The 26,110-nt window shown below is 39.2% G+C and overlaps 1 protein-coding gene across 2 annotated transcripts; it reads left to right on the forward strand.

The window, feature by feature from the left end:
- Positions 1–377: 377 nt before the first annotated feature.
- SLC17A8 (solute carrier family 17 member 8) lies at positions 378–24,887 on the forward strand. Of its 2 annotated transcripts, XM_036400969.2 has the most exons (12): positions 378–493; positions 7,095–7,347; positions 9,433–9,551; positions 12,889–13,003; positions 13,468–13,555; positions 15,416–15,502; positions 16,426–16,565; positions 18,066–18,215; positions 19,648–19,780; positions 21,057–21,167; positions 22,523–22,650; positions 23,279–24,887. In XM_036400969.2, exons 1-12 carry the CDS (start codon positions 393–395, stop codon positions 23,615–23,617), a joined length of 1,764 nt encoding a protein of 587 aa, XP_036256862.1. In that variant the 5' UTR covers positions 378–392; the 3' UTR covers positions 23,618–24,887. The 2 variants fall into 2 exon arrangements, with proteins under 2 accessions (XP_036256862.1, XP_036256863.1); XM_036400970.1 differs by lacking the exon at positions 18,066–18,215 and having other exon boundaries at positions 393–493.
- The last annotated feature ends 1,223 nt before the right edge of the window (positions 24,888–26,110 follow it).

Genomic DNA, 26,110 nt, shown 5'->3' on the forward strand with positions numbered 1-26,110 from the left:
CAGCGAGGCAGGCTGAGGTGTGCCTGTGGAGCAGGCAGCACCTCCTGCCCAGGAGGCCGGCCTGAGCAGCACCTGCAGCTCCCAGCTGCAGCCCGGAGCCGCTGCCCCGCGCAGGTACCGGCAGCAGGCACCAGAGCTGCTCCCAGGGCCACGCCAAGCCCCTGAGTGCTTCTGGGGGGGCTTTGCTCCACAGCTTTTCCCTTCTGGCTTTGCAAAATCTGACTTAATTTTTTTATTATTATTTTTTTACCCACTCCTTTCTTGAACAACTGGTTGTTGTGGAAGAGGTCACCGAGGGGACTGGTGGAGGCTCCTGGCTCTGGCATTGGGAAATATGACAGCAGAAGTGAATGCTCGTTAACATAAGGGATTTACTGAAGAAGAAAGACAAAATGCCTTTCAAAGGGCTTGGTTCACTGAAAGAAAGATTTTTTAACCCAGGAAAGGAAGAGGTGAAGAACACCATTAGTGACTCGCTGGGGAATCTGAGAAGGTAAAACTCAACAGAAAATTCCCAGACAGGTCCATTGATTCCATTTATTAAGAGAAATGTAGTATAGAAAAAAATGTATAAACATAAAACAGACTATAGAGTTGCAAAATTAATATCCGAGTACAGAGAGTGAGACAGCTTGCTGTAAGACAGAAGATGTAAAAGGATCAGTTACAACAGCATATGACTGTAGCTCATAGAATATTTATATTAAACAAAAAAGTTGAAAATAAATTATGAAATAATGTTCTAATATAAAAAAGAGCTTGAAGAACTGTTTAATTAAAAAACCTTTAAATAATTAAATGTGACTAATTCTGTGGTTTAACTTGCATGAGAAAAAGCAATAATTTAATGGGAATTAACACTCCCAATGATGCCACTCTTGAAATTAGACTAAATGTTCTTAAATTACAGGTTTGAGGTTTTTCAAAACTTGTTCCAAATCAGTAAGAGAAAATGTATTGAATAGAGATGTGTATGTGTGAGTTTACTGACACTAGCAAATTAGAGAGAGAATAAGAAGAAGCAGATGTTTGCTATCAAAAGCAGAAAAAAGATTTAAGATTTTCATCTTAACCTGATGGTTTTATGAACCAAGAAATGGAGGATTCTTATTTTTAGAGAAATGAAAATCTGATGTAAGAAATGACCAGTTTCATAAAGGGGAAGATATTTCCTATTTAAAGAGAAGCTTATTTACGTTTGTAATGGCTACTGACAACACCTATTTGTGTAATCAATAGATGAAAGCCAGAGAGGTTAGTGGCAATGCTTCAATGCTTGATGTTGTGTTTTAAATCTTTGTGTGGATCAGGCCAATATTTTAACTGAAGGGGTTTCTAGTGACTGAAATGTATTTGCTTTCATATCCACCCCTTTGCCTTCTATTGGGAATGCTATTTTGAGTCAAGAAATAGTATATCTAACCAAGCCTTTGATCACAAGAAAATGTGTAAGAATTTACACATATTATACTGCAGTTATTCTATTTATCATGTGAACAGAGTATCTGTGTTCTATACAGTTTCTACTTAACTTTTTTTAATTTACAGTGTTACAGATGAAGCCTGATGTTTTGCTTCTTTTTTTACTTTTACAATACTCTACAGTAATTCCAAGAAATCTGTTTATCTTTTAGAACATTGATTCAAGTAATTTATTCAGTGATAAATTCTCTTTGCTGTGGGCTCTGCTGGTCAATTTGACCAAATACCTGTAAGGTTTGTATCTAGTGAATACGTGATGTGACAGTACACTGGGCTCACTTTAGATTATTTAGATTGCTCTCCTCTTGTAGCTATGTATTAAAGCTGTCATGCTAGTTTCTACACAGTTGATAGTACAGGCAGCCAACTTCAGCAACACTGCTCCTGAATCAAATTAACCCAAATATCACTTGAGGTGCAAGAAAGTTTGCTGAACTTAATTATTTTCTGTTTTAAACATAGGTATCTCAGAGCCTTCCTTAGATGTACCAATCAGCAGAGGAAATAATCCAAACTGTAAAATCTTTTTATTATGTCTGCAGTCAGATCTAAGTAAGAATTGCTGCAACTTGAGCAGTCTTGTAGGAGATAGGCAGTCATCTTTCAAAGTTTCCATAAATGAATGAAACACGCATGTTTTTAATATGAACTTCATTCTCTACAGCTTAGTCTACAAATGACAGCACACGCTTGTGTTTTTATATGGTGGCACATATACCTATATACCAGCTTGGAAGACAAACTTGACTTTGCTCTTCATCCAATCCAATTGTCTTTAATGCAGGTGAAAATCAGCAAAGAATTTGGTTTCTCTTCTAGCATTCATCATAGTTTGATGAATTATTATAATGCACATCCTTGATTAGACCTCCAAGTATGACTTCACTGACTGTGGTGTGTTGATGTCAAAACTGGCAAAGCGGGTAGAAAAACATGTTTTAGCTTTGGTAAATATGACTGGCCCGTGCCTTCCTGCCACATTTCCTCTGTCTTGCAAACAAGAGAGAAGCAGATGCCTGGCAAGAGCAGCTGCTCCATGGCAATTATCCACAGTCCAGCTCAAGTGCTAAAGCACAGGCAGCATAAAGCAGCTTACTGCCTCCTCACAGGTGTGCTTACTTGGTGGGTGCTGCAAAATAAGAGTCTGCTCACAGGAGGAGACTTTAGGGTGTCTGGATCCTGGAAGGGAGGCAGGGAAGACTGAATTGAGAGACCCAAGAGCCATCCTTTCTTTAGGCTGTTGGCAGCTGTTTAATTTGTGAGATCTTAGAAAATGTTTTAGAAAATGTTGTAAATGCTTTGCATAAATTTTTTTTTTAATTCAAAAGTGGATTTTTCTTGATTAATTTTATGCAGTGAGGCAGTTAAAAAAATTAGAGAATTCAAGGCTTGGGTGAATGAATATCAGAGTTGTGGCTCTGTCATCATTATGTTTCTCAGAGAAGAAAGATTTCCTGCAGATCTTCTTGACAGACACGAACACTTTGGTCCTTCTGTGAACTTACTGCAATCAAGGAAAAAACCAGACTGAAGTAAGATATTAGGCTCTCTCTACTCTAAGGATTTCAGGAGTCCTGGACCAGCTAATGGCAACTGTGGGGTTCTTGGTGAAGTGGGAGGTGTTCAAATGGGTTTACAGCCCAATATTGTCACTTTTAATGTAAAAAGACATATGGGCTATGCCACATGGCTGCTGTATAGACTGTAGCTCTGATAGGTCTAGTTCTGACTGCTGTAGATGTCCCTTGGTGAATTAGCCTAAATTGCTGAAAACTGCATCTTGAAGCTGGGTGACAGACACTTGCATTGGCCAGGGCTCCTCTGACTGTGCTGGATCATGGAGTTATTCCTCTCAGATTTTCCCTTTGTGCAAAAGCAGGGGGAACTTGGTGCCCCCCAGACTGCGCAGTGCTGTGAACACTGTGGGTGTGCAGACCCAGCAGATGCACAAGTCCTGCCTTTGTAGCACTGTTAGTGCCAGGGCACAGAGCACTCGTGCAGCACCGCAGCACTGCAGGGGCAAACATCCCTGCTGAGGACAGGCTGCCCTGCAGCCCAGGTGTGCAGCACCTGGGCCATGCAATCCCTCATGTCTGAGCCTTGTTGTGGGTTTCATGGAAATACCGTGCAGAAACCAGCAAGAGAGGTCTCATGCCCTGAGTAACTCGAGAGAGTTTGGATATTTGTGCTGGGATTTGGTACCGATGCATCAAATACAGGATTTCTTATGGAAAATTATCACCTGGACAAATCCCCAAAGAATTAATCAGATCTTAGGAGATTGTATCTGCTTTTGGATTAATGATATTTTTTGATAATACGGTATTTCTGGTTATTGATAATGTTAATTACTGGTTTCTGAAGTTACGCAGGGATCATTGTAGTTACTGGATTTGTAGGTGTGAGCTTTGAACATTGTGTATGATTGTGCTCCAGCTGCCTGTGAAAGACTGCCACATCTGGTGAAATCCATTCTACAATGTATTTTAACACAACAGATATTAACATTGTTTGTTACTGTACAATCAATGAGTTTTTAATAAATGAAATTAAATTCTAGTACACCTAGAAAAAACTAATTCCTCTGCTAAACCCCCTAAAATACAGAGAGCTGAATGTATATATGCTCTAGGGATTTTATTTATTACTGATAAATAAAATTTTTAAATTTCGTTCATGCTTTCAAAATTCTGTATATGCCAAAGTAGGCATTCAATAAAAAAAAGAAATTTTGCATAAAGTTTAATGACATTTGGGCACAGAATACAGATGCAGATTCAAATAACTTAGCCCTTCTTACTTGCCAAGTGTTGTATATTTGCTGAAAAAAGCAAAAACATATCTAAGAAGTGAACATGTCCTGTGCAGGAAAATGCACACCTGCATCTCCTGCATGAGGCTGATAATAAGAGGAGAGCACTGGCCCTGAAGCAGTTTCCTTCTAAGTCATTGGTATACAACTAATAAAAATTTTCACTGACACTATGAAAATACATGGATAAATTGGAAGACAAATTTCTCATCATTTCATGGAGTTGCCATATTTTCATTATGTACCTATTCAATAAAAAAAACAAACAAAAAAACCAGTGCAGACACTGGCTTTGTGAATATCTGCACTTCTCTAATACCTATGTGTTTGGACTGCTACTGAAAAATAGTTTTCTCCGAGACAAACCTGGTATAGAGGCATTGAAATTAATCTCTGGGAGTAGGAAACAAACTGTGTGGATTTGGGGTGATGGATCAGTCCTCAACTTGCTTCTTTTCATTAGTCAAATAAAATAGCAAGATAATGAACTTCTCTGCAGAGACGATATTGGCCCATAGGTCTAGTCCTAGGTCACCACTTTTAGCACTGCATTTGGAGCAGAAGGATGTTTTCATGCCAATCTGAATTGACAGCCAGCTGAAGACATCCAGATGTTTTGGCTTTGCATGATGTGTCTAATCTTTGCCAGCTGCCCAAAATAATGCACTCCCTAAAGTCTAATGTCTGGTAATATCTGGAAAATTGTTAATTGATTTAATTCCATCAATATCTTATATTCTGTTAGAGGAAGACAAATTATTTCTTTTGGCTTGTTAATAACACTTTGGAGATGACAACAGTTCTAAAAAAATAATTATTCAATTGTTTTTTCACTTCCTGAGGTCTTTATTTTTGGTATCTCATTCTGTTTACCCTTACCTCTATCAGTACATAGAGCATAGAATATTGGTGTCTTCTTTTTCAAGTGCCTGACTGAATTAGTCTCTGTACTGCCATTTCACTAACAAATGCTGTTCCCCTGCAGGTGAATCATAAGATCTCCATCACCCCCAATAACACCACAGTAAGATTACATTTTCTGTGTTACCTTGCTTGAATGGAAAGTCTTTGCTCCAGTCTGACAATGAGCTAAGGATCTAACTTTGTAGTGAGCACTGGTTTGAGAAAGGAATTAAATAAAATAATCTCAGGAGTTCCCTTCTGGCCCAAAACACAGTGATTCTAGTGTTTCTTGAAAATGTGAGCTGATGGATTGCAGCATGTTTATTTTCTTTTTGCTAAGACTATGGCTGAAACAATGGTTTATATTGTGATGTAAAAAGGAATAATATGGTAAATGATGCTCCAGTTAGCTGTAGAGCTAAAAATGATGAGATTTTAAAGTGGAACTTTATATTGGAAAGATATATTTAAGTGCACAAGAAGCCATACTTACAATCTTTATCTGCACACTGTCTAGTGCAGAGTACTATCTGTTAGATTATGGGTGGTACATTAGACTTAAAGCAACTGGGCAAAGCAGTGATTTAGCCAACACTGTCCCAAAAAAACCAACCCAGTCAGGTGTAGCCCATCCATGTATGCTCTGTCAGCATTTGTTTATGGTAATTTTGATACTGAAAATTGATGTTTCAAATACATATCGAATATATACATTAGATTTCAAATACAATCAGCCAGATGCATGGAAGAAGGAAAGAAGTTATTCCTTATCAGAAAATAGTGAATGACATAATCTCATCATTTTCTATGGCAAGCTGGGCTTCCTTTAGGTTAATTAACTGTTCATATTTTCACAGTACTCCGTGGCAGGCACAAAAAGAGCTGGATCCTGAGCTCAGTGCTGCTGATCAAGGCCTCCCTTAGTAAAGGCTTAACCTTAAGCTTATGGTTAGTGTTCAGTGGGTTAGTCACAGCTGGCCATGTCCTTAAGTGTTTCAGCATGTCAGGAAAACCATAATCTGCATCTTAAAATACACCTGGAAAAGTAATGTTAGAAAAGGAATTATTTAGCTCTGGTCTGGTAGGTATGTCTAGTGCTTTCTTACCTCACTTTTCCTGCCACAGACTGCCTGGTCCTGCAGCATGATGTTGATGGCCCTAATCAGATTGAGAGACCAAATTAAATTTTAATTGCCCTATCATGCAATTCCAGATTGCATGAAAGTGCCATTTTGTTTAATATGAATATCTCAGGTAGATTGCCTGTAGAAAAAGGAAAGGCTGGATATGCAAAGCCTGAGGAGCTGCACTTCTGTGTTAGTTGGTAGCTGATGGACAAAGAAAGTCTGGGCCTGTCTCTTTTGTGTCTTTAATAGGGGACCTGATGCCAGAGAGGTTTCTCCCCTGCTGTACAGCCCTGATTTTTGTCTCACGGGAGAAAACAAATTCCAGGAATTTTGGGGCTGAGTGGAACCATGCTTTGTGTTGTATTTGCCTTTTTTCTTGAAACATACTGGCAGCTCTGCTTAGTAAATCTAGTCAGAAATTATGCTTAATTTAAATGTAAATTTTCCAAAGAATCAATGGAATTTATCACAAGAGACCTCCAGTCAGATCTCATAGTTACACTCATGAATAGCCTGTGAACATTGTTGCAGTTGGCTGTCTGGCTAGATGGCTCAGACGTGCAACCTTCAGAATTCATTCAGGCAAAAGTGTGGTCTCTGCTAACCTTTCACAGCCTGTTCAGCATTAGGTCACCTCACAACTGCCCGGAGAGAAGCACCTCACAACAGGAGCTAGCAGGTGACTGGAGCACAGAGCTGTCCATCCGTGTTTCAGCAAATTTTACTGAGACGACAGGGCACCTTCATTTTTCCTTCCCTCATGTGTCTAGGAAGCTCGATGGCACCAATGTGGAGGAGGAGCCCCTGGAGCTGACGGTGGAGGGGCGGCCCGTGGTAGCGAGCGGGCGCCGGGCCGCGCTGTGCGAGTGCCACTGCTGCGGCCTGCCCAAGCGCTACATCATCGCCATCATGAGCGGCCTGGGCTTCTGCATCTCCTTCGGCATCAGGTGCAACCTGGGCGTGGCCATCGTGGAGATGGTCAACAACAACACTGTCTATGTCGATGGAAAGCCAGAGCTGAGGGTGAGAAAATGGCTTCCTTTCACTGCTCTGAGCAGATCCCGCTGCGAGATCTCCCAAATGCCACACAGCAAAGTCCTGTGTATGTACAGATTAAAAAAGCAGAATGAGGGAGACATATCAATCTTGATGCACATAGATGAGCAGGCACTTAACTCCTACTTATGTGATGAAGTCACATTAAAAACCTTCAAGATCTGAGGATTTGCAGTGTCATAGAGAGGGTATAAGTACCTGAAATGGGAACTGAATTTGCATGTCTCCCAGGTAGCTGATCTGGCAGCTGAAGACAGATTTTGCTGTGGTGGCAGAAGCTTTTGCTCTTTACTCCCTCTCAGAGAAATGTGCTCTGATGCTGCTGCAGAAGGAATTATCAATTATTTTATGTAGGGCTGCAGCCACTACATTCATATCAGCAGATAATTTTCAAGACCTTAAAGCAGTCATTGGCAATACGACATCAGGTTTTTGGCAGTGTAGATTGTTGTCAGGAGCTATTAAGAGCTAGGTGCCACGCTGTTTTCAAATTTGCAGTGGATGGCATGTGGTCCACAGCAGATCCTACACAGCTTTATCAATGCACCCCAGCAGGTGCATTCAATCCATACCACAGCATTCCCCATCCTCCCTCGGTATTTGGCTGTGATGTCAAGTGTCCCTTTGTGGATTTTATGAACTTAAATCTCTACATTTGCTCTACTTGTTGACTTATTTTTGGATATCTTTTGAATGTTTTTGGCCTAACAAATTCAGAGGAATCTTGACCCTTGAATGAAATGCCGTGCAAATATTTATCAGCTTTTCTCCTACGCCTTTTAACTTTTTGGTAAAGAAGAGTGCAGAAAATGTCTATCATAAATTTCCAATGTTAAAAGTATGCCTGTCTCCATGACTCATGATCATAGGAGCCATGCTTAGACTTCCTGCTGAATTTGTATTTTTCAGTCTAATCCCTGCTCCCCATGGTCCTGCTGGGACTTCCAGGTTCTGTACTTAAGCAAGAGAAACTACATGCCTGCATAGGTTGGGAAACTCAGAAGAGGTAGTTTCAGAAAATGGGAGTAAATTTCTTCCACAAATCTAAACTCATAGTGTTTGGGTATGAGCATCTCCTGAATCAGGAGGAACCTTCTTCCATATCTCATGGTGTTTCTGCCTTCAGAAATTAACACCACCTAGAAACTCAACTGGAAACTGCCAGTAGAAAGTTAGGTGTTTAAACAGAAGTGCTTCAGCACAGGAAAGTGGGACACATCAAAATGAGTATTGATGGGGAAGGAAACCCTTTAGCCTTCTGTAAACATGTCTGGCTAATCAATGCCATCTGGCTGTAGGTCAAATAGTGAGCTGTTTCCCAGTTTGCTTCTTTGTGAGCAAAAAATCAATGTAGTGGGAAAAGCTGTTTTTCTTTTAACATGCAGAAAGTAATATCGAAAAAAGAGATGTCACTACCGTTGCCAGTTCTCTGTGGTATTTTAGTGACAACTGCTATTCTGGCATCACTTCTAACAAAAGATAAACTAGTCACTGGCTAGTGCTACCTGGTTTTATTTTCAGATTGCTTTGTCTTCAGATGTTCTCCTTGCCTCCAAATATTTTCTGCTCCATGCCATTTAATGCTGACAGTGGAGGATCAGAGTTGGGCCCTGACAGGGAGAGCCATGAACAAATCTGACCAGGAAAAAAATCAACTCCAAGGATTTAAGCAGCCTTGATAATCTTGGGAAAATGAATATGTCCATTGAAAGGTATCAGGCCCTTCTTATAACTCTGAGCAGTCTTGAAAGCAAAGGCTTCAAGTTTAAGGAGCCCAAGGGGAAGCAGTGGCAAGTGGCAAAGCTGAAGGTCCAGCATTAGCTACTTTATGGCTGAAACCTTTCCCACTCCTAAGAGTGAAAGCAGTAATCTCACAGGGGAATTGAACACCCTTTTTCCTTAACTGGGGGCTTTCAAGCTTAGCAATCCTGAGCAGCCAGTGTAAAGAGGCTTGATTTGGTGCAATGAGTGGCTTCTGTGTGACTTGTAAGCAACAGTTACCTTACAATGAGTATGGTTTATCTTGCAGCATGTGTCCCATTTCCTTTACAGACAGCCCAATTCAACTGGGATCCAGAGACTGTAGGACTCATTCATGGCTCTTTTTTCTGGGGTTACATTGTGACACAAATTCCAGGAGGGTTCATCTCAAACAAATTAGCTGCTAACAGGTAAGAAAACAACAAGCAAATGAATTAAGCTTTAGAGACGGACAACTGTTTTACACTGTGTAAATGGGAATTATTAAAATAGCAAATTAGTGTTTCAGAAATGCACATCTGAAGCTGAAAATTCAGTATTTATCAAGAATTATTATTAATAATAATTAATAATTAATAAAAATTATTTCAGAGGACAAGACTTCCATTATGGATCTATTGCTGTTTTTTTCAATTTAACTTGTTCATCTCAAATATTTATGCATTTCTTCTCTAAACAATAATGCTTTCTGGAGAGTTCAAGGAAAATCACACCTAATGCTTCCAACAAAGTTTGAAGCATTTGTCTTTAAGAAGTTGCCTTAGTGCTCTTTACCTCAACTTAACATCAAACAATGGTTTTCCAGCAGTGTTTAGTCTTCCTCCTTTAACAGACCACAGTCCCTGTGGACTGAAGCTGGGAATAAAGGAACTACAGAACTATTTATGATCTGAATTCATGAATCTATCCTCATGCACACCAATATCCTTGCTAAGGCTGGATACAGTACTGACTGTAATTAAGATTGCATACAACTTCTAATAGAGCCTCTGATTTCTGCTTGGTGAAGTCTGAGAATCTGCACAGATTTTTTTTTTACCATCAATGTGTTTGTTGGCCAATTTTTATTATTTTATAAAAAATTCAACTGCTTTTGAAAATGTGAATAAGAAAAACTAGCTAATTTTGTCAATGTTAACTTTGATTTTGTACTTTACTTCAGAACTTTGAATATTATCACAAGAGAGAGGGTTGTTGTCTGAAGACAGCTGGTTGTGAATGAGCTCATGAGATGTGCATATCAAGGCTACTTGGGATCTACAGATTAAAATAAAAAAAGATGGCTGGTACTAACTTCGTTCTCTGCAAACGAGTTGTGACTTATCTACAAATAGTGTCAGAATTGGAAAGGGTCTTTAAGACCAGTTTTATGTTGTACTTTGCCCCAAATCAAAGTACTTTGCTTTCTGCATTCTGCAAAGAGCTATGAGGGTTACAAGACTGTGTAGATGTTCTTCCCACCCATATGCCCTTGTGGAAATTTCTCCAGAACAGTCATCCCACAGAACTACCCAGACTGTTCAGTCCCACTCTCCTCGGTCTAGAACCAAAAGTTACTCAGAGTTTGGTTTGCACTGCTTCTTCAGCACTGTTCTCATCCTCAATTATTTATTTCTCTACCACATAACAGTGCCTAGGCACAATATTTTTCCATCTGCCAAGTAAGCCAAACAAATTAGCTAAGCTTAATAACTTCTCCAGCCTTTCTAGTCTTGCCACCAGCTTTTGCAGCAGAAGGGCTCCAAAACACAGATGTGCACACTGTTGGCTGAATAATTTGGCATGTTATTAGTTTAGCTTTTGTTTCCTTAATTTACTTGCAAGCAGTAAAATAACAATGTTTTCACCATAACTTGATGTGTTCTGTCAGCAGAGTGTTTCCTTAAGTACAGGCTGTTCTCAAGCACAGAAAGCTCTGCATTTATCCCCGTGAGAGTTTCCAACTCAACCTAAAGCTATGCTATAACATCACATTATGGGTTTGCCCATCATAACTGGGTTTAGGAGTAGAATTTGCTGAGGAACAAAAATAGCTCAAGAGCTGAGCTCAAAGAGAATTTCTATTTGCTGTAATAGGATTCACTAAATCCATGTTTTTCCTTTAATCCTTGTTTACCCAACTAATTTCAGCTTAGGTAGGTTCACCAGTGGTGCCAAGTTTCAGTTTCAGTTTCAGGGGTTATTTGCTAAGACACAGGGCAGAAAAACAGGTGTTATGTGGCCAATGAACCTACCTGCTCTAAAGACAGGAAAAACTTTCTTTTGTCCCAGATGCACTCTGGAAATGAGATTCTATGCTAATACTGACCTTATAGATTTAGGCAAAGACTCCTTTGCCACTTGTTTAAACTGTGCAACCTTGAACATATCTACCCACCCCAGGCACTTCTCTAATGCACATAATTATCTGTAATAGTGAGGGATTCAAATGGATCTCAATAATGGCTGAAGATACCGAGTTCTTTATGGGTTTGCACCAAACCCCTCTAACAGTACGTAATTTACTCAATACGTTCACCCAAATCGATGTAAATCTGCATTCCACCAAAAAGTTCATCAGCCATTTACTGACACCATCCCTTTAACTTGGTGCTTATCCTCAAACATGCATCTAAATGTGATTTCAGAATTGCTTGGTGGATGCATGAAACATGAGGCACCTCTTGATATCAGTTTTCAGGAAGAGCACCCTGCTGGGCAGAGGAGTCTGTAGCTGAAGAAGTCTGTTTTGATCCAAAAGTGGCAGCTGCCCAGGAATTGTGGTAGCAAGGACAGAAGAATACATGAATTAATTGAAAAAAACTGGAATATTTCTTGTCAAAGTGGAGACAAACTTCTTTGGGATAAATGGCAGTGAATTGATGAAAAGATGCTGCTTCTGTGGAAACAATACTCAACCCTTTAAATAGTAGCAGAAGAGTGACTGGCTCCAACTCGATATAAATAATGCATTTACTACCTAGGAATATTAAGAGTTGGCATCAAAAGAAGTAGCAGAGATTGGAATCTCAGTCTTTAGAGATAGCTGTTTGGATAATTTAACATATTCTCTTTGTTACAGTTTCTTCTTTCACATGGTTATTAATTCACATGGTTTGCTGAGTCAATAGTGTTATGATAACAGACCTGATATTCCTATTAGCGGTAAGAAAGCAAAAGGCAGAAGTCTTTTCTTCAGGGATCACAACAGAGAGATAATACTTATTTCTCAGTTAAATGTTTACTTGACTTTTAAAGCAGCCTCCTAAATGTCAAGATATGACTGTGGGCTTTGTATTCCAATTCATATTTTCAGACTGTTTTCTATATAAATCAGTTCCTTTGTCACTTCTCTAAGTGACAAAGGAACTGATTTATATAGAAGCCTGCTCAGCTTCTTTGCTTTTGTGCTCATCTGTTTAGTGTTTTCTTGTCACTCAGATAATGAGTGGGTTGTTGCTTTTGTCAACAGGTGTAGAGGATTTAGATAAAACAGTATTGTTCTCTGACTGTAAATTTTTCATGCTCTAACACAACCATTAATCCTACTGTGAATAAGACCAGACACAAAAATGAAGTCACATATATTTCCTGTGAACAAGTTTTCAGAGGCTGAAATGCAAACAATTTAAATACATATTTTAAAGAAAAAGAATTGTAACAAAATATTTTAAAATAAGTTTATAAATATTTATAAAGTGGAACATGAAAACACTTCTGAAGAATGGATAATGATTGTATTCCCTTTCATGCTACTTTTCTCCATAGGGTATTTGGTGCAGCTATCTTTCTAACATCTACACTGAACATGATCATCCCTTCTGCAGCAAGAGTGCATTATGGCTGTGTGATGTTTGTAAGGATTCTTCAAGGTTTGGTAGAGGTAGGAGCACACACCATTTTGGTCCTTTCAAACTGAGCTTGATTTTGAGATTTGGTTCTAGAAGTCGTAAGATCTCTTTTGATCACAGTTTCTCATCAATATACGGTTGCTCCTTTTGAGGTGATAATTTTTTAATTATACTGATTCATATTTCTAAGTTTACTTAAAGTAAAGGAAAATGTATATTGCTGGTGCTGCAATTTGAGTTATTTTAGTTTTCTTGTGCCATCAACTGCATATACTAAACAGTGTTTTTATCTCAGAACATGTTACTATTCAGGTGATAGGTAATTCAGATCAGTGTGACATCTTCATACTCAAGCAGTCAAGTTCTTCCAGACTTACCTTACCCTTCCTGTATCATTCCATGGTGACAAACAGCTAGGCAGTAGGAATAGCATCAGCAACTATTTCAGGTGGAATACAGTGAAAGCAAATAATGTGATGTGTGAAATGTCTGCCAGGGCGTCACGTACCCAGCCTGCCATGGGATGTGGAGTAAGTGGGCCCCGCCGCTGGAGAGGAGCAGGCTGGCTACCACTTCATTCTGTGGTGAGTCCATGGGCTTCTATGGTTCGTGTAAGCATGGGTCCTTATTAGATTTATTTTATTAATTTCATTATTGGAAGGAGCTGCACAGACACTCTGCCCTTTGCTACAATCACCTTGTACCCTAAACTTAGGAACTTGTGAGTCCTTTTTTGTTTAATATGCCATCATTTTATCATTTAAAGCCAACACTCAAAATGACTCTCATAATAAATGGGTCTAGAGGTTCACATGTGAGAAATTATATTGTATTTTTTTATTTGTATCATCCTTAGGGATTCCATTTATTATACATACTCAATACTTGGATACTTCCAAACAAGCACACATTTAAAAATTATCTGAAATTATCTTCATTGCTTTAGGCTGGTTGCTCAATATAATGCAGTGGAGGTGATGTAACTTCTTGCCAGCAGCTGCCCTGCTTCATTCTGTTTTGAGTTATGATCAGACATATGCTTTGCTCTCTTCTCTGTGTCCCTTTCCAGTGCTGACTGCTGAAGATGAATGTCTGTAGGAGAAAATGTTCAGTAAAGATGTAGAAGTCACAGGAAAAAAAAATTCTGTCCATCAGCAGATGGCTGGGGAAAATACAGCACTTAAAAAGATAGAAAATAAAAGGAAGAGTGGAGCAAGTGGAAAAAACCCCATGTTTGTATATTATGGGAATTTTATTTTTACTACAGATGGCTTCAGGTTTTAATTATTTAGTTGTTTTCACTTCCTGCAGAAGAAAAGACCCAAAGAAAAGCCTCTCCACTCTCAGTGTTCCTTCCATGAAATTCCTAGCATGGGATCTCTAGAGAAAGATCCATCCTTCAGCTTGACATCCATTTTAGTAGCTACAGGTCACTGATCCTTGCACTTGAAAGGTGCATTGGAGCAGTGAAAAATTAGGAAAATCCAGGTTAAGCAGGTTCCTGGTTTTTCTATCTACATTCTGGCCTAGGGCTTTTCTGTAGGAAAGCTGTAGGAAAAATTAATTACATGAAGATGAAGGAGAAGGATCACTGTGAACCATTGCAAAGAAGTATTTGCTAATGAGTAGAGCATTAACAAATGTTTATTAACAAAACATGTACTACTCTCAAAACCACAAGTATCTGATTTCCTAGAATAATTCAGAGCAACACTCTTCATATATAAAGCCATTGGCACTGTCTTGCACTGAAACCTATTATCTAGATTGCACTTAAGTACTCGTCTCTTCCCACAAGACACTTAGAAATATATTTCACCAGTATTATATATTTCCCAATCAGAAACCTTGGCACAGACCACATTTTTATCCTCTTTTATCCCCCTGTCAACATTTGCCAATTTATTCCAGCTGTTTGTTTATGTTGATATGAATTAAGCATGGTTACACAGACTCAAGGTTGGTTTGAACACCCTCTCTGCTACAAGCGCTTGTGTGGTCATGGGTCTAGGGCCATGACAAGAGCCTCCCAACATACCTGCAGTCATCAGGATTCCTCCATGAAGCTTCTGAAACTTGGTCCTTTATCTTCTCCAAAAATCACCTCACACACCTCACACAGTGCCAGGTGGGATTTCCCACTCAAGAGCACACACATAGGTTATGTCTCTGCAGTCGTCTGTCATCAGTCTTGGACTTGCAACTCCTATTTCCCAACAAGGCACGACTCTGCAAAAAGAGACTGGTGATGCATGAGAGGTCAGTGCTTCCTGTCACCCCAGTCAAAATTTTGCAGCTTCCATCCCATTCTCCAAGTTCATAAAAAGTCAATCAGACCCATCCCTCCAGTTCTGCTCTCGTGAGCGCCTGTCTGGATCATCTGCTCTGAAAGCTGGGTACACCTACCACAGCTGACATGTTTTACACATCTGTTTTCTCTTCAGGGTCTTATGCAGGCGCGGTGGTGGCCATGCCCCTGGCAGGTGTGCTGGTACAGTACATAGGATGGTCATCAGTCTTTTATATTTATGGTGAGTTGCCTAACATGAAGGACATCTGCCACTAGATCAGTACTGCCAGTTGTTTGCTAAAACCTGTCTAACAAGGATGGATCAAAGTTATTTTGATGAATGAAGAGGTTGCAAATGTGTGCTCCAATTTATTCCCTACTTATTGCAGATTCTGAGAGCTTTCATTTTGTAATCATCTGTTACAAAATCTTGTAAAATTGTAATGACCAGGCTGCAGCCCATGGTCACCCAGTGACAGGATTGGATGTGGTTGCAAAGGTTCCTCTTTGCAAGCACAAACACTTGTGTGGAACCTGCCCCAGAGTGCACACTAACAGCAAAAATTACAGCAAATGCTGCTGACTGAGACCTAAATGGATCTGAAAACTTCTGCCCTGAGAAATCTTCCCCATGCTACCCACCTTTAATAAAGCAGTGCCACCTTTACAAAGTGGTCCCATGTGTATGGCCTTGTGGCTGATCTGCGATGCCTCATTCTTCCCCTCAAAGTACATGGCAGAGGTGGCTGCAACCAACCTTGCACATCAGCAGCCCAGTTAAAGTGGGTTTTCCCTGTCTTCCCTGGAAATACAGGACACAGCACAAGATTTTCCATTGCCATCTTACAGTGAAGTCCCTTCACGCAGATTCCCACCACTTTATGGCCCATCTGCTTTTCTTTTTCCCCTAGGTTCAACAGAGAGGTTTTTTCCTGCGTTTTCTTTGCCCCATGCATAACGTAATAAAAGTGACAAAATGCTCAAATGCTTTGCAAGCAGGCATACAATATACACAGAGTTAGTTGCCATATTTTTTTATTCCCTGGGCATAATTTCTTTGCAGGTTTTGTTTAACTGGCGCTTGAAATAAACTTCAAGGCTTGCAGATACTGAAGTGTAGCTTTATTGGCTTTGAAAACCAAGTTGCTTTTCCTGCCTCTTCAGGAATGTTTGGGATTGTTTGGTACGTGTTTTGGCTGCTTCACGCCTATGAGAGCCCTGCTGTACATCCAACAATAACCAGTGAAGAAAAGATATATATAGAAACAAGTATAGGAGAAGGAGCCAGCCTAGCTAATGCAAGTGTAAGTAAAAAAAAAGGCTTTCCTTGTTGTCATTTGTGAGCCCTTTGCAGAACACGAGCATATGACTGGATGGATACTGTTAGTAGGCTTTTCTTTTCAAGAAAATTACAGAATCAGACTCTTGCAGCTGGACTGGATGAGTACAGGAAAACCCGTAATGCTGTTTAAGCTCTTGGCTTATGGAGGTTCTCTGATCTAGGGAGGGAAGTGATGGGTTGGGACGGGAAACCACACATTCTGGTCTCCTGCTCTTGAGTAATTGTCATGCTTGTTCTAAAAAATATTCATGGATTTAGCTAAATAAGAATTTGACTGCAGATATTAAGTCATCTAGCTGCCTTTTGAACTCCTTTTATGATGATTGCAAATCTAATAGCTTAAGGACTGGGTTTCTGCCCTGCTCCTGCTCACTCTCACAGCAGCTCAGGTCCTTTAAGACTTCTCATCCTCTCTCTGAGAAGATCCTGGAAACTTTGAGTTAAAACCTATTTTCCCATCAAATTTCCCTCTGTTCTCTTAGGCAACTTTTTTGCCAGTAGTGAAAAACAAAGGTGTTTCTTGTTCATTCTTAGCTTTCAGTTTTCAACGCTCTGGAACAAAGTAACTCCAGGTTTTTCCTCTACGTGTTTTGGGTAGCAGCAAGGCTGGGAGTGTAAAGTACCAGACTGTCTTTTTGGGCATGCATCTGAAATTCGTCTGATCAAATCTTGGCTGGAGATACACACACACACTTGTTCCACGTCATGGATGTTCCTTGCAATACAATGGTTTTTATGCAGAAGAAACTGGTACCAACTTCATGGGTGCAGGCACAACCGCAGGCATATGGTGGCCTGTAGAACACAATTAACTTTTTTTTTCAAAAAAAAAGGAGAATATCAATGTGTATTGCCATAGCCACAGATTTCAGCTTCTGATTGGAATTCGATTAAAAATCAATAGGTCTCTGCAGTATGTTTCCTGCTGTATAGAGTATTGGAGCATAATACTAATTGAAAATGCCAAAAAAGCAAGTTACAGAAATTAAATTCTGTAACAAAGGCCTTTTCTTTCTGAATTAAACTAATTAGACTGAAGCAGGTAGCTGCTTATTGCTGTGCTACTGTATGTGCCTTAGCTTGGATAACCCTTTTTCCCCCATTCTTTTCAATAGAATGTCAAACTGCATCGGCCAAAAAGTGGGGAATGGCACAAGGTTTTCTCTAGTTTTCTTTGATTCTTTTGCTGCTCCTGTTATCCCACTAGCAGGATTCCAGAAGACCTCATGTAATTTCAGTAAGCAGGGCAATAGCAGTGCAGTATCCACCTTTAACATCCTAACTTCTAAGAAATATTCTCCACCTCGTTTTTGTCAGCAATTCAAGAGATATATTTTACTTGCATTTTAAGGGATCTGCGATGTAAGTTGTATGCAATGTATCTAATAGACTTGATAATAAAAGATACCGGTTCTTTATTTTGCCTCTATCAACCCAATTTTGTGGGTTTTTTTCCCCCTAGAAATTTAGTACTCCATGGAAGAGATTTTTCACTTCAATGCCAGTTTATGCAATCATTGTGGCAAACTTCTGCAGAAGCTGGACCTTCTATTTGCTCCTTATAAGTCAGCCTGCTTACTTTGAAGAAGTCTTTGGATTTGCAATAAGCAAGGTAAATGTCTGAGAATAAGCAGAGACTTAGGAGATGCAGCAGGGGAAGTTCAGGTTGCACAACAGGAAGGATTTCTTCACTGAAAGGGTGGTTAAATATTGGAGTGCTCTGCCCAGAGAGGAGGTGAGCATCATACCTGGAGATGTTAAAGAAATAACTGGGCGTGGCACTCTAGTGGTAAGGTTTAGTTATTTGAGGAGATCCAGATAGACCTCGAATCATTACTGTAGATTATTCCCAGTATTTGGGATTACATACTTCTGCTGACCTGAGTGAAATAAAAGTCTGCAAGCATGAAATTATTAGAAAAAGGAAAGAATGGAGAAATTATTTTGGGAAATAGTTGATTAAAAGCCCCCACATATCATGAAAAACCACTAAGTGAGTAAATAGAAATGTACATTTTGTTTAGTGTTGACCTGTTCAGCATTTAACCAGGTAATTTTTATCCTCTTCTTGATTTTTGTGACTTTCATTTGCAATGAAGATCAAATTCTTTATGGGTACATATTCCGTACCACCACCATTTCATTAAAATCAGAATTGTTACACTTCCTCTTTGGCGCATGAATGAGGAATACGGAATAGTTGTTTTAGAAAAGTTTTTAAAACTCTTTCATCTGAGAGTGTAAAGAAGATGAAAATAGGCTCTTTTCATAGGAGGTTCCTTCTGAACATGAGGAAAGACTTTTTTGCTGTGAGGAGGACTGTGTACTTGAACAGGCTCCTCAGAGTCCTCAGATCCTTTGATCTTCATTGCTAATGAAAAGTCACAAAAATCAAGAAGAGGATAAAAATTACCTGGTTACCTGGTTGTGGAATCTCCATCCTTGGAGATACTCAGGAGCTGTCTGGACAACATTTCTGGGCATCATTCTTTATGCAACCCAGCTTGAGCAGAAGGAGGGTCCTTCCAACCTCAACAATTCTGGGATTCTGGGAAAATGAAAAAAAGGTGAACATCAGTTTGTAGGCTGTAATCCCACAAGAATAAAAATAAATCAATGTTTTTACATATATGATTATTTAATTATTTGTAAAATTATTTCATTATGTCAGGTTTTATGCTGTACGGTCTTCAGTCCCCGTGCAATGTGCAGGTGCTTCCTTCCTTTACACAGAGGTAGGAAGCAGGGATTGATTTGTTGTTCAGGAAGGAGGTCCTTGAGAACATGAATAACAAAAATATAAAAACACAGTTGAAAACTGAGATAAAGCACTTCATTTCTAAGGTGAGATTCTCACTTGTGCTCTGATTTCTCCTCCTGGACCACAAGGAGATCTTTCCTCCCTCACCCAGCTTTGAGCGCCTACTGTAATCAGATAAAATGATCCAGGGGAAAAGAGGTGAAGAATCATTATGGTTCCTGTTCTCTTGCCTCTAAATCTTGAAGGAGAAATGACAGTTAAGCACGCATTTGTCTAATTGCAGGTTGGCCTTTTGTCTGCAGTTCCTCACATGGTCATGACAATCATTGTGCCCATTGGAGGGCAACTAGCTGACTTCTTACGGAGCAGGAAGATCTTAACCACTACCACTGTAAGGAAGGTCATGAACTGTGGAGGTACTATTGGATTCTAAAAATATGGCATTTCAATTGTGTGCTGCAGTCAGTCCAAGTATCATAGTTTTGCCCATGTTTAATTTTAACAAGAGACAATTTACTCAAGATTGCATTTATAGCTGGTTAATCTCAAGTGTTAAGTGGAGAGCTGATGCCTCATGACATAAATCCTTACTCATATGAGCATGCTTTAAAAAAGGGAGGAGACAAAAAGTCTGGTTAATAATTGAATGGGCAATAGCATAGTATGATCAAATAGGCCTCATCCTGCAAATTCATTCAAAGTTAACCCCGTATCACGGTCCTGGAGAGACCCTTTCCCAGGGGATATATTCTTGAAGTAACTGGCCTTGTTCCCATTTGCTACTCCCAGAAGAGCCCACTGACAAGTTTAGACTGGAAGGTTTAGGGTGGGGGTAAAAAGTGAAAGATGAACAGGAAAATTTTAACTCAGCACGAAATAATTTGTTTCCAATTCCATCACTGAACTGAAAAATCAGTGACATGTAGGGTTGATATTGAATTAGAGAAAAGATTTCAAGCCAGACAGCCTGTGGAGTAGTTAGTTGCCCTCTGCCAATTGCTGGCTTGCATTATTTATAGATGGCACCGACTCCTAGAAGTGGAGATGCCTGCAGCCAGTGATATCACATAACTTGACTATGCATCTTCAGAAAGGATGGTTAAATTCATTGTATTTTCAGGGCATATTATAGTGTCATTAAAACAACAAAACAGAAGGGTTGTAATGTTACATATTAGAAAATATTAATTGCCAATAATGGCAGAGACTGGAAGTTCCCTGTGATGCTCAGGGATGTCCTGTTGTGTTGGTAACACAGTTGTATGTAAAACACTCTTTTTCTCCATTTACCAAGAACTTCTTGTATCACTACAACCATAAGAAATTAAAGGCAAGTGTTTTTCTTCTTTCACTCAAATGTTTGTGGGTTTGTGAATTTTTCTGCTCTTTGCACATACTTGCTTTCTCAATTGCCTTCCTTTATTGCTCAGTGAATACAGTGAATTAACTTAACCTGACTGTTTGGGTCACGTGTACAGCAGTGAATGAGGAGAAAAAAAGAATATATTCTCAAACAATAAATATACAAGTACTTCTGCAAATGTACAAAGCTCCCACTTGTGTTCAAGAATAGCTAAAAGATACAAAATAATTTTCTCTCGTTTTAAGCTGCTACTCTGGATAGTGCTTATTAGTATTTTCATGGCAACTAGAAATTTAAATGTAATTCATTCTCATGTGTTTCATTGGAAGGCTTTGGGATGGAAGCAACCTTGCTTTTGGTGGTTGGTTATTCTCACACAAAAGGTGTGGCTATTTCCTTTCTGGTGTTAGCAGTAGGCTTCAGCGGCTTTGCAATTTCAGGTAAGAATTAATCTTATTCTTGCTTTTACTATTCATGATAAAACTGAATTTATTATCCTCACTGTTCTTACTGTCATAATTTCTATTATTTTGTTTGCTCTTAATGTGGCAACTTATGGGGTGTTTGTTATTTCTTCCCATATCAGAACTAATTTACTTTTGTATCTATGAAACATGTTGCACACAATACCTGAAGCTTTGAAAAGAACCTGCTCTTTATTGATCCCAATTTACATCAGCTTTATGCTGTTATTTTCTAATATACTTTTACATTGTCAGTCATCTTTTCATCCTATTTATCTGTATGCCTAAAAGGAAAGAGAGAGAGAGAGGGAGAGAGAGAATTACTCTGCAGTGAATAGTTGCACAAAGGCTATCAGTTACAATTCTGTCCCAAACCCTAGCACCCAATTTCTGCTTTCTATGTCAGCCCTCCCTCTGTTGCATCCTACATCCAGCCCTTCTCCAGAAGTTTCTAACACTTCCACGAGTCTCACCCACGATTTGTAGTCTCAAGCTGTTTTGTGGCACCATCAGTACCAGCATCACTGAAAAAAAAGCTCCTTTTGCTATGAAGATTAAAGATTTTCTTAAGATTGAAGATCGTCCAAGAAGACTGCCAAGAACATGAATCTATTGAACAAAATTGACCAGCAAAGTAACTGCTGGTGTTCAGTTATTTCAGGATTCTGCAGATGGGAAGTGGTTTTGCTGCTCAGTTATGAGGTGCTTGCATAACTGTTCATTTCTATCAATCAACTTTTATTGCAGGATTTTCCCAGTAGTCTATTTCTTACTTTATTTATTACCATGCACTTGGAATTAATCATCACTTCTTGTGATCAACCATAGTTAATATGACTAATTTTCATTACCTAAGGAATGATAAATATCTTAGCTGACATTTAGTATTTGTTTTTATTTCTTAATAAAATATGTGCTCAGAAGACACACTACAGTAAGGATAATTGTTTTTCCTACTGGCTTATATTCTGGTTTTTTATCATGTTGTTAAACTGCTGTTAAACCACTCAAGTGGTTAAAGCACGGAAAGAAATTAATTAAAAACACTACTACATAAATAAAAAGACAAATGACATTTCACTAATTTGTGGCGTCGATTCCTTAATTAAAAATATTTGCCAAGTTCACTGTTCCAGTATGAGAAAATGGAAAGTACAGACACTTTAAACAGGGCCAAACTAAACTTTATTTTCTATACAACATAATCTTTGGAGGTGCACTAGGGAGGTTGCTAGCCCTTTTCGTTTTCTTCAGCCAGAATGGCTGTAGAAAGCCCTGTTGGCCGGGTAGTGCAATGCTGTACAGCTGGCTGTTTCTCTCATTTTTTGTAGGCTTCAATGTGAATCACTTGGACATAGCCCCTCGTTATGCCAGCATTCTGATGGGCATCTCCAACGGCGTGGGGACGCTGTCAGGAATGGTGTGCCCACTCATCGTTGGTGCAATGACAAAGCATAAGGTAACATTTCTCCATGTTTTCTAGGAAAATAGTTAGGTAATGCAACAAATTTAAGACATTTTAAAGATTCCTGGGGATGCCATTCCATCATTGGTCTCTGCACCTGCTTTTTGTTTGTCTTAAACATGCACTTTTTAATTACTACTTTGGCCTAATTCTCAGCTATTATAACTAATTATCTGTGTAGACAGATATTTTTAAATACCACCTGAGCCTGAGTCTCTGCAGCATCTCCATACAGCTGTGCAATGCTTATAGGGCTTGGAAAACTCCTCTGCAATGCATCCATACCCCCATGGTAGAGTTTCTAAGTAAACATTAATCTACAATAATATTTGTGTAGTTGTTAGACAAATCCTTGTATTTCCAACTTCACAAATATTTCACATGCAAGAGAGAAACTTTACTGTTAAAAAAAAAAAAGAAACCCAATTTTACTATATCTGCTGTAGTTATATATAGTAAAAAAAAAACCTTTGCAATGGTTCTCATACGTTGTTCTATCTTCAGCATCAGGAATCAAACAGTGCTCACAGTCATTCCTCAATATGAGCTAATTCATGGCGTAATTTGGAGAGTGATATTTCTTATTACTGGAACCTTAATGAGACCTGCTCCATTCTTTCAGACCCGTGAGGAATGGCAGAACGTCTTTCTGATTGCAGCCCTGGTGCATTACAGTGGTGTGATATTCTACGCTATCTTTGCCTCTGGGGAGAAGCAGGAATGGGCTGACCCCGAAAACCTCAGTGAAGAGAAATGTGGCATAATTGATCAGGATGAACTGGCAGAAGAGACAGAGATGAACAATGAAACTTTTGTAAGTCCAAAGAAAACGTATGGTGCTACCAGTCAAAATAGTGAAGTACAGAGAAGGGAATGGAGGAAGCAAAAGCAAGTAACTCAAGACATGGAGGAACAGACTTCTTACCATTATGAAAATGGAAATTTTCAAGATTTGTCTTAACACTTGAAACTGTAAGATTTGTATAGCAGCTACTCCCATGACTCCTGCCTAGCTGCCCCAAATCATCAGGTATTCACATTTATTGTCTTATTCAATTATGTAACATCTGGCCACATGGCTAGATTTGAGGGGTGATAGTTCCTTCCCAGTGGTGTGTAAGAAGCTAACAACAATAGGACTGGGATAAGTGATCCTAAATCTTCTCCTAGCCATTATATGACCTTGGGAGAGCTTCTGTGCCAGTTAGATGACCAGCCCTGGCAGGGCCTCCTGCTTGATGCAAGCTGTAGAACTTACTGTAGGAGCAAGGAGTTCCCTCATCATCTCATCTGAACAGAGAAAGGACAAGTGATACCAGATGGTGGATCCACGGTGATCTGTGTGATCCCTGGGTCTCCAGTGGTGTCACAGTCTCTAGTGAGCAGCCCTGCTTTGCCTTTTTAGGTTTCCAGTAGGGTGGCATTTGAACTGCTTAATCCATGTCAAACCACAAGTTCATGCTGAAAGATCAGAGCAGAGGGAAAAGCAGATTTATGACAGCAGGCTGTAATTAATTAGTAATAGTCACTCAACAAGGGGAAGAGGAACATGTGGCAGAGGTGGCAGGATTGTTTCAACAGTTCCTACAAACTGATTGGCAGATATCTTTATATGCACACCTCACAGAGTATGGATAAGACCATAAAATGGATACTTGTTAAATTTCTCCCCCTCCAAAGATTTTGTGTGGCATGAGATAATTTTGAATTCAAAATCATCGTTAGTGATGCAATATTAATAATCCTTGTGAAAGGAAATCTTAGCCCTGTTTTGATTAGGATTCTCACTCAATTCATCATTGCAAAGTAATTTGAATATATTTTTCTAGTATTATACTGATAGAGTTCCTGCTCTCAACACCAACAGTCCTCATTTAGGCAAAGGAGCTTTCTTACAGGAGTATTTAGTTCTGGATCTGTAACTTTTCAATGCCTCAGACTTGTTCTTGCTATGAATGAAGCACTGTACTATTTGAGAGTTAACAGGGTACCTATGTATAAAAGTAATTATCCTCTGCCATTGGTATATATTTGACAGTATAAAGTGGCTTTAGCCTTTTTCTACCATTTTTGGAATCAAACAGTGGAGCATGCTGTATCATCTCAGTTAGGTGCAACTCAGAGACTCATTGTGGCATTAACACTCTTTTCAGAATGGATAATTTCAGTAAGATGTGATTTAATTTGTCTCTCATTATGACTACTGCCTCATTAAATTCAAGTGAAAGCTATGTTGTCTGGCCTACGCTGTGCTTTGTGATGTTTCAGTATTATTGTTCTTGTGTACCACATGCAGACACTATGATGCACACAGGATTTGAACATTTCTCAGATGCATTTTGCTATTTTATTGAAGTGCAATTGAATAGCATGAGTGCAATTACACTTGTACATTCATTTGAATCCATGGATGATTTATCTTCCCTACAAACAGGTATATTGGGAAGTTAGCTAATTCTCTGATGTGTCTCTTGTGTCTGTTCTACTCAGCAAAATCCAATCTGCAACTGTATATGGGTAAGAAGGAAAGTGAGTTGAATGCCTAATTTGACTACAGTGAAGACTTTCGATATGAGCAGATAATTTAATGAAAGGGGTAGTTTTATGGCACAGCCCAGAAAAAACTTCTCACTTTATGCTGTTATTCAGAAAATAATACTTTTTTTCAAATTCAAAGACTCATTTTAGACTAGAGTTCCTTATTTCACTACTGATATTTAGAACAGGTACAAGAAAATATCTTATTTCTTTCAGGTGATAGTCAGCTTCTGGGGATTTAATTGGCAAGGACTTGGGTCAAATATTCTCATTAGTCTATCACAGTAGCAGGACCAGCTGCTGTCAAACTATTTTGCAACATTCACCGCAATTTACAAAAGAAAGAGGTCCACCACTTTGCATATGTGCAAAGCAAACAGCTTCTTCCTCCCTCTCTAGTAATGTAACATTCATATAGTTGCTACAGGAAGTCTAATAGGGAAAACCATATTATGAAAGGATTCAATATAAGAATCTGTATAAGTATAATCTGAGGGAGAAGAGAGAAGGCCAGACAATGTATTACTCTAGAAACAGTAACTTTTGCTTAGAAGGAGCATCATTTTTCCAGTAATGATGAAGGGTAACTTTCCTGTTGTTAAGAGGAATACAAAGGGAGTGGATGCTGTTGTTATGACAAAGAACTACAAACATCCCAACAGTTTGGGAAATGGCCAGCTGGCCCATGAGAGCTTGGCTGCCTCTCTGGTGAGTGTAGCTGCTATTTTTTTCCTGTTGCAGATGCACCACAGCTGTCACAAGTGACAAGCCACAGCTCAGTTTAGAAGGATCATTTTGTATCCACAAACAGACTGCACTGATTTAGTTCAGTGGAAGTTTGACTTCAGTGGACATTTGAGCATTATTTAATACTATGAAAGAAATAGCTTAAAAACATCTGGAAAACTTTTGCTTT

The sequence above is a fragment of the Molothrus ater genome, chromosome 5 (assembly GCF_012460135.2).
Source record: "Molothrus ater isolate BHLD 08-10-18 breed brown headed cowbird chromosome 5, BPBGC_Mater_1.1, whole genome shotgun sequence".
Lineage (NCBI taxonomy): Eukaryota > Metazoa > Chordata > Aves > Passeriformes > Icteridae > Molothrus > Molothrus ater.

Excerpts from the sequence above, each read along its gene's own strand:
- SLC17A8 (XM_036400969.2), top strand. The coding sequence starts at position 393 with ATGCCTTTCAAAGGGCTTGGTTCACTGAAAGAAAGATTTTTTAACCCA. Across the intron at positions 9,552-12,888 it reads AACAAATTAGCTGCTAACAG|GGTATTTGGTGCAGCTATCT; the intron begins GTAAGAAAACAA and ends TTTTCTCCATAG. Across the intron at positions 22,651-23,278 it reads GTGCAATGACAAAGCATAAG|ACCCGTGAGGAATGGCAGAA; the intron begins GTAACATTTCTC and ends CCATTCTTTCAG.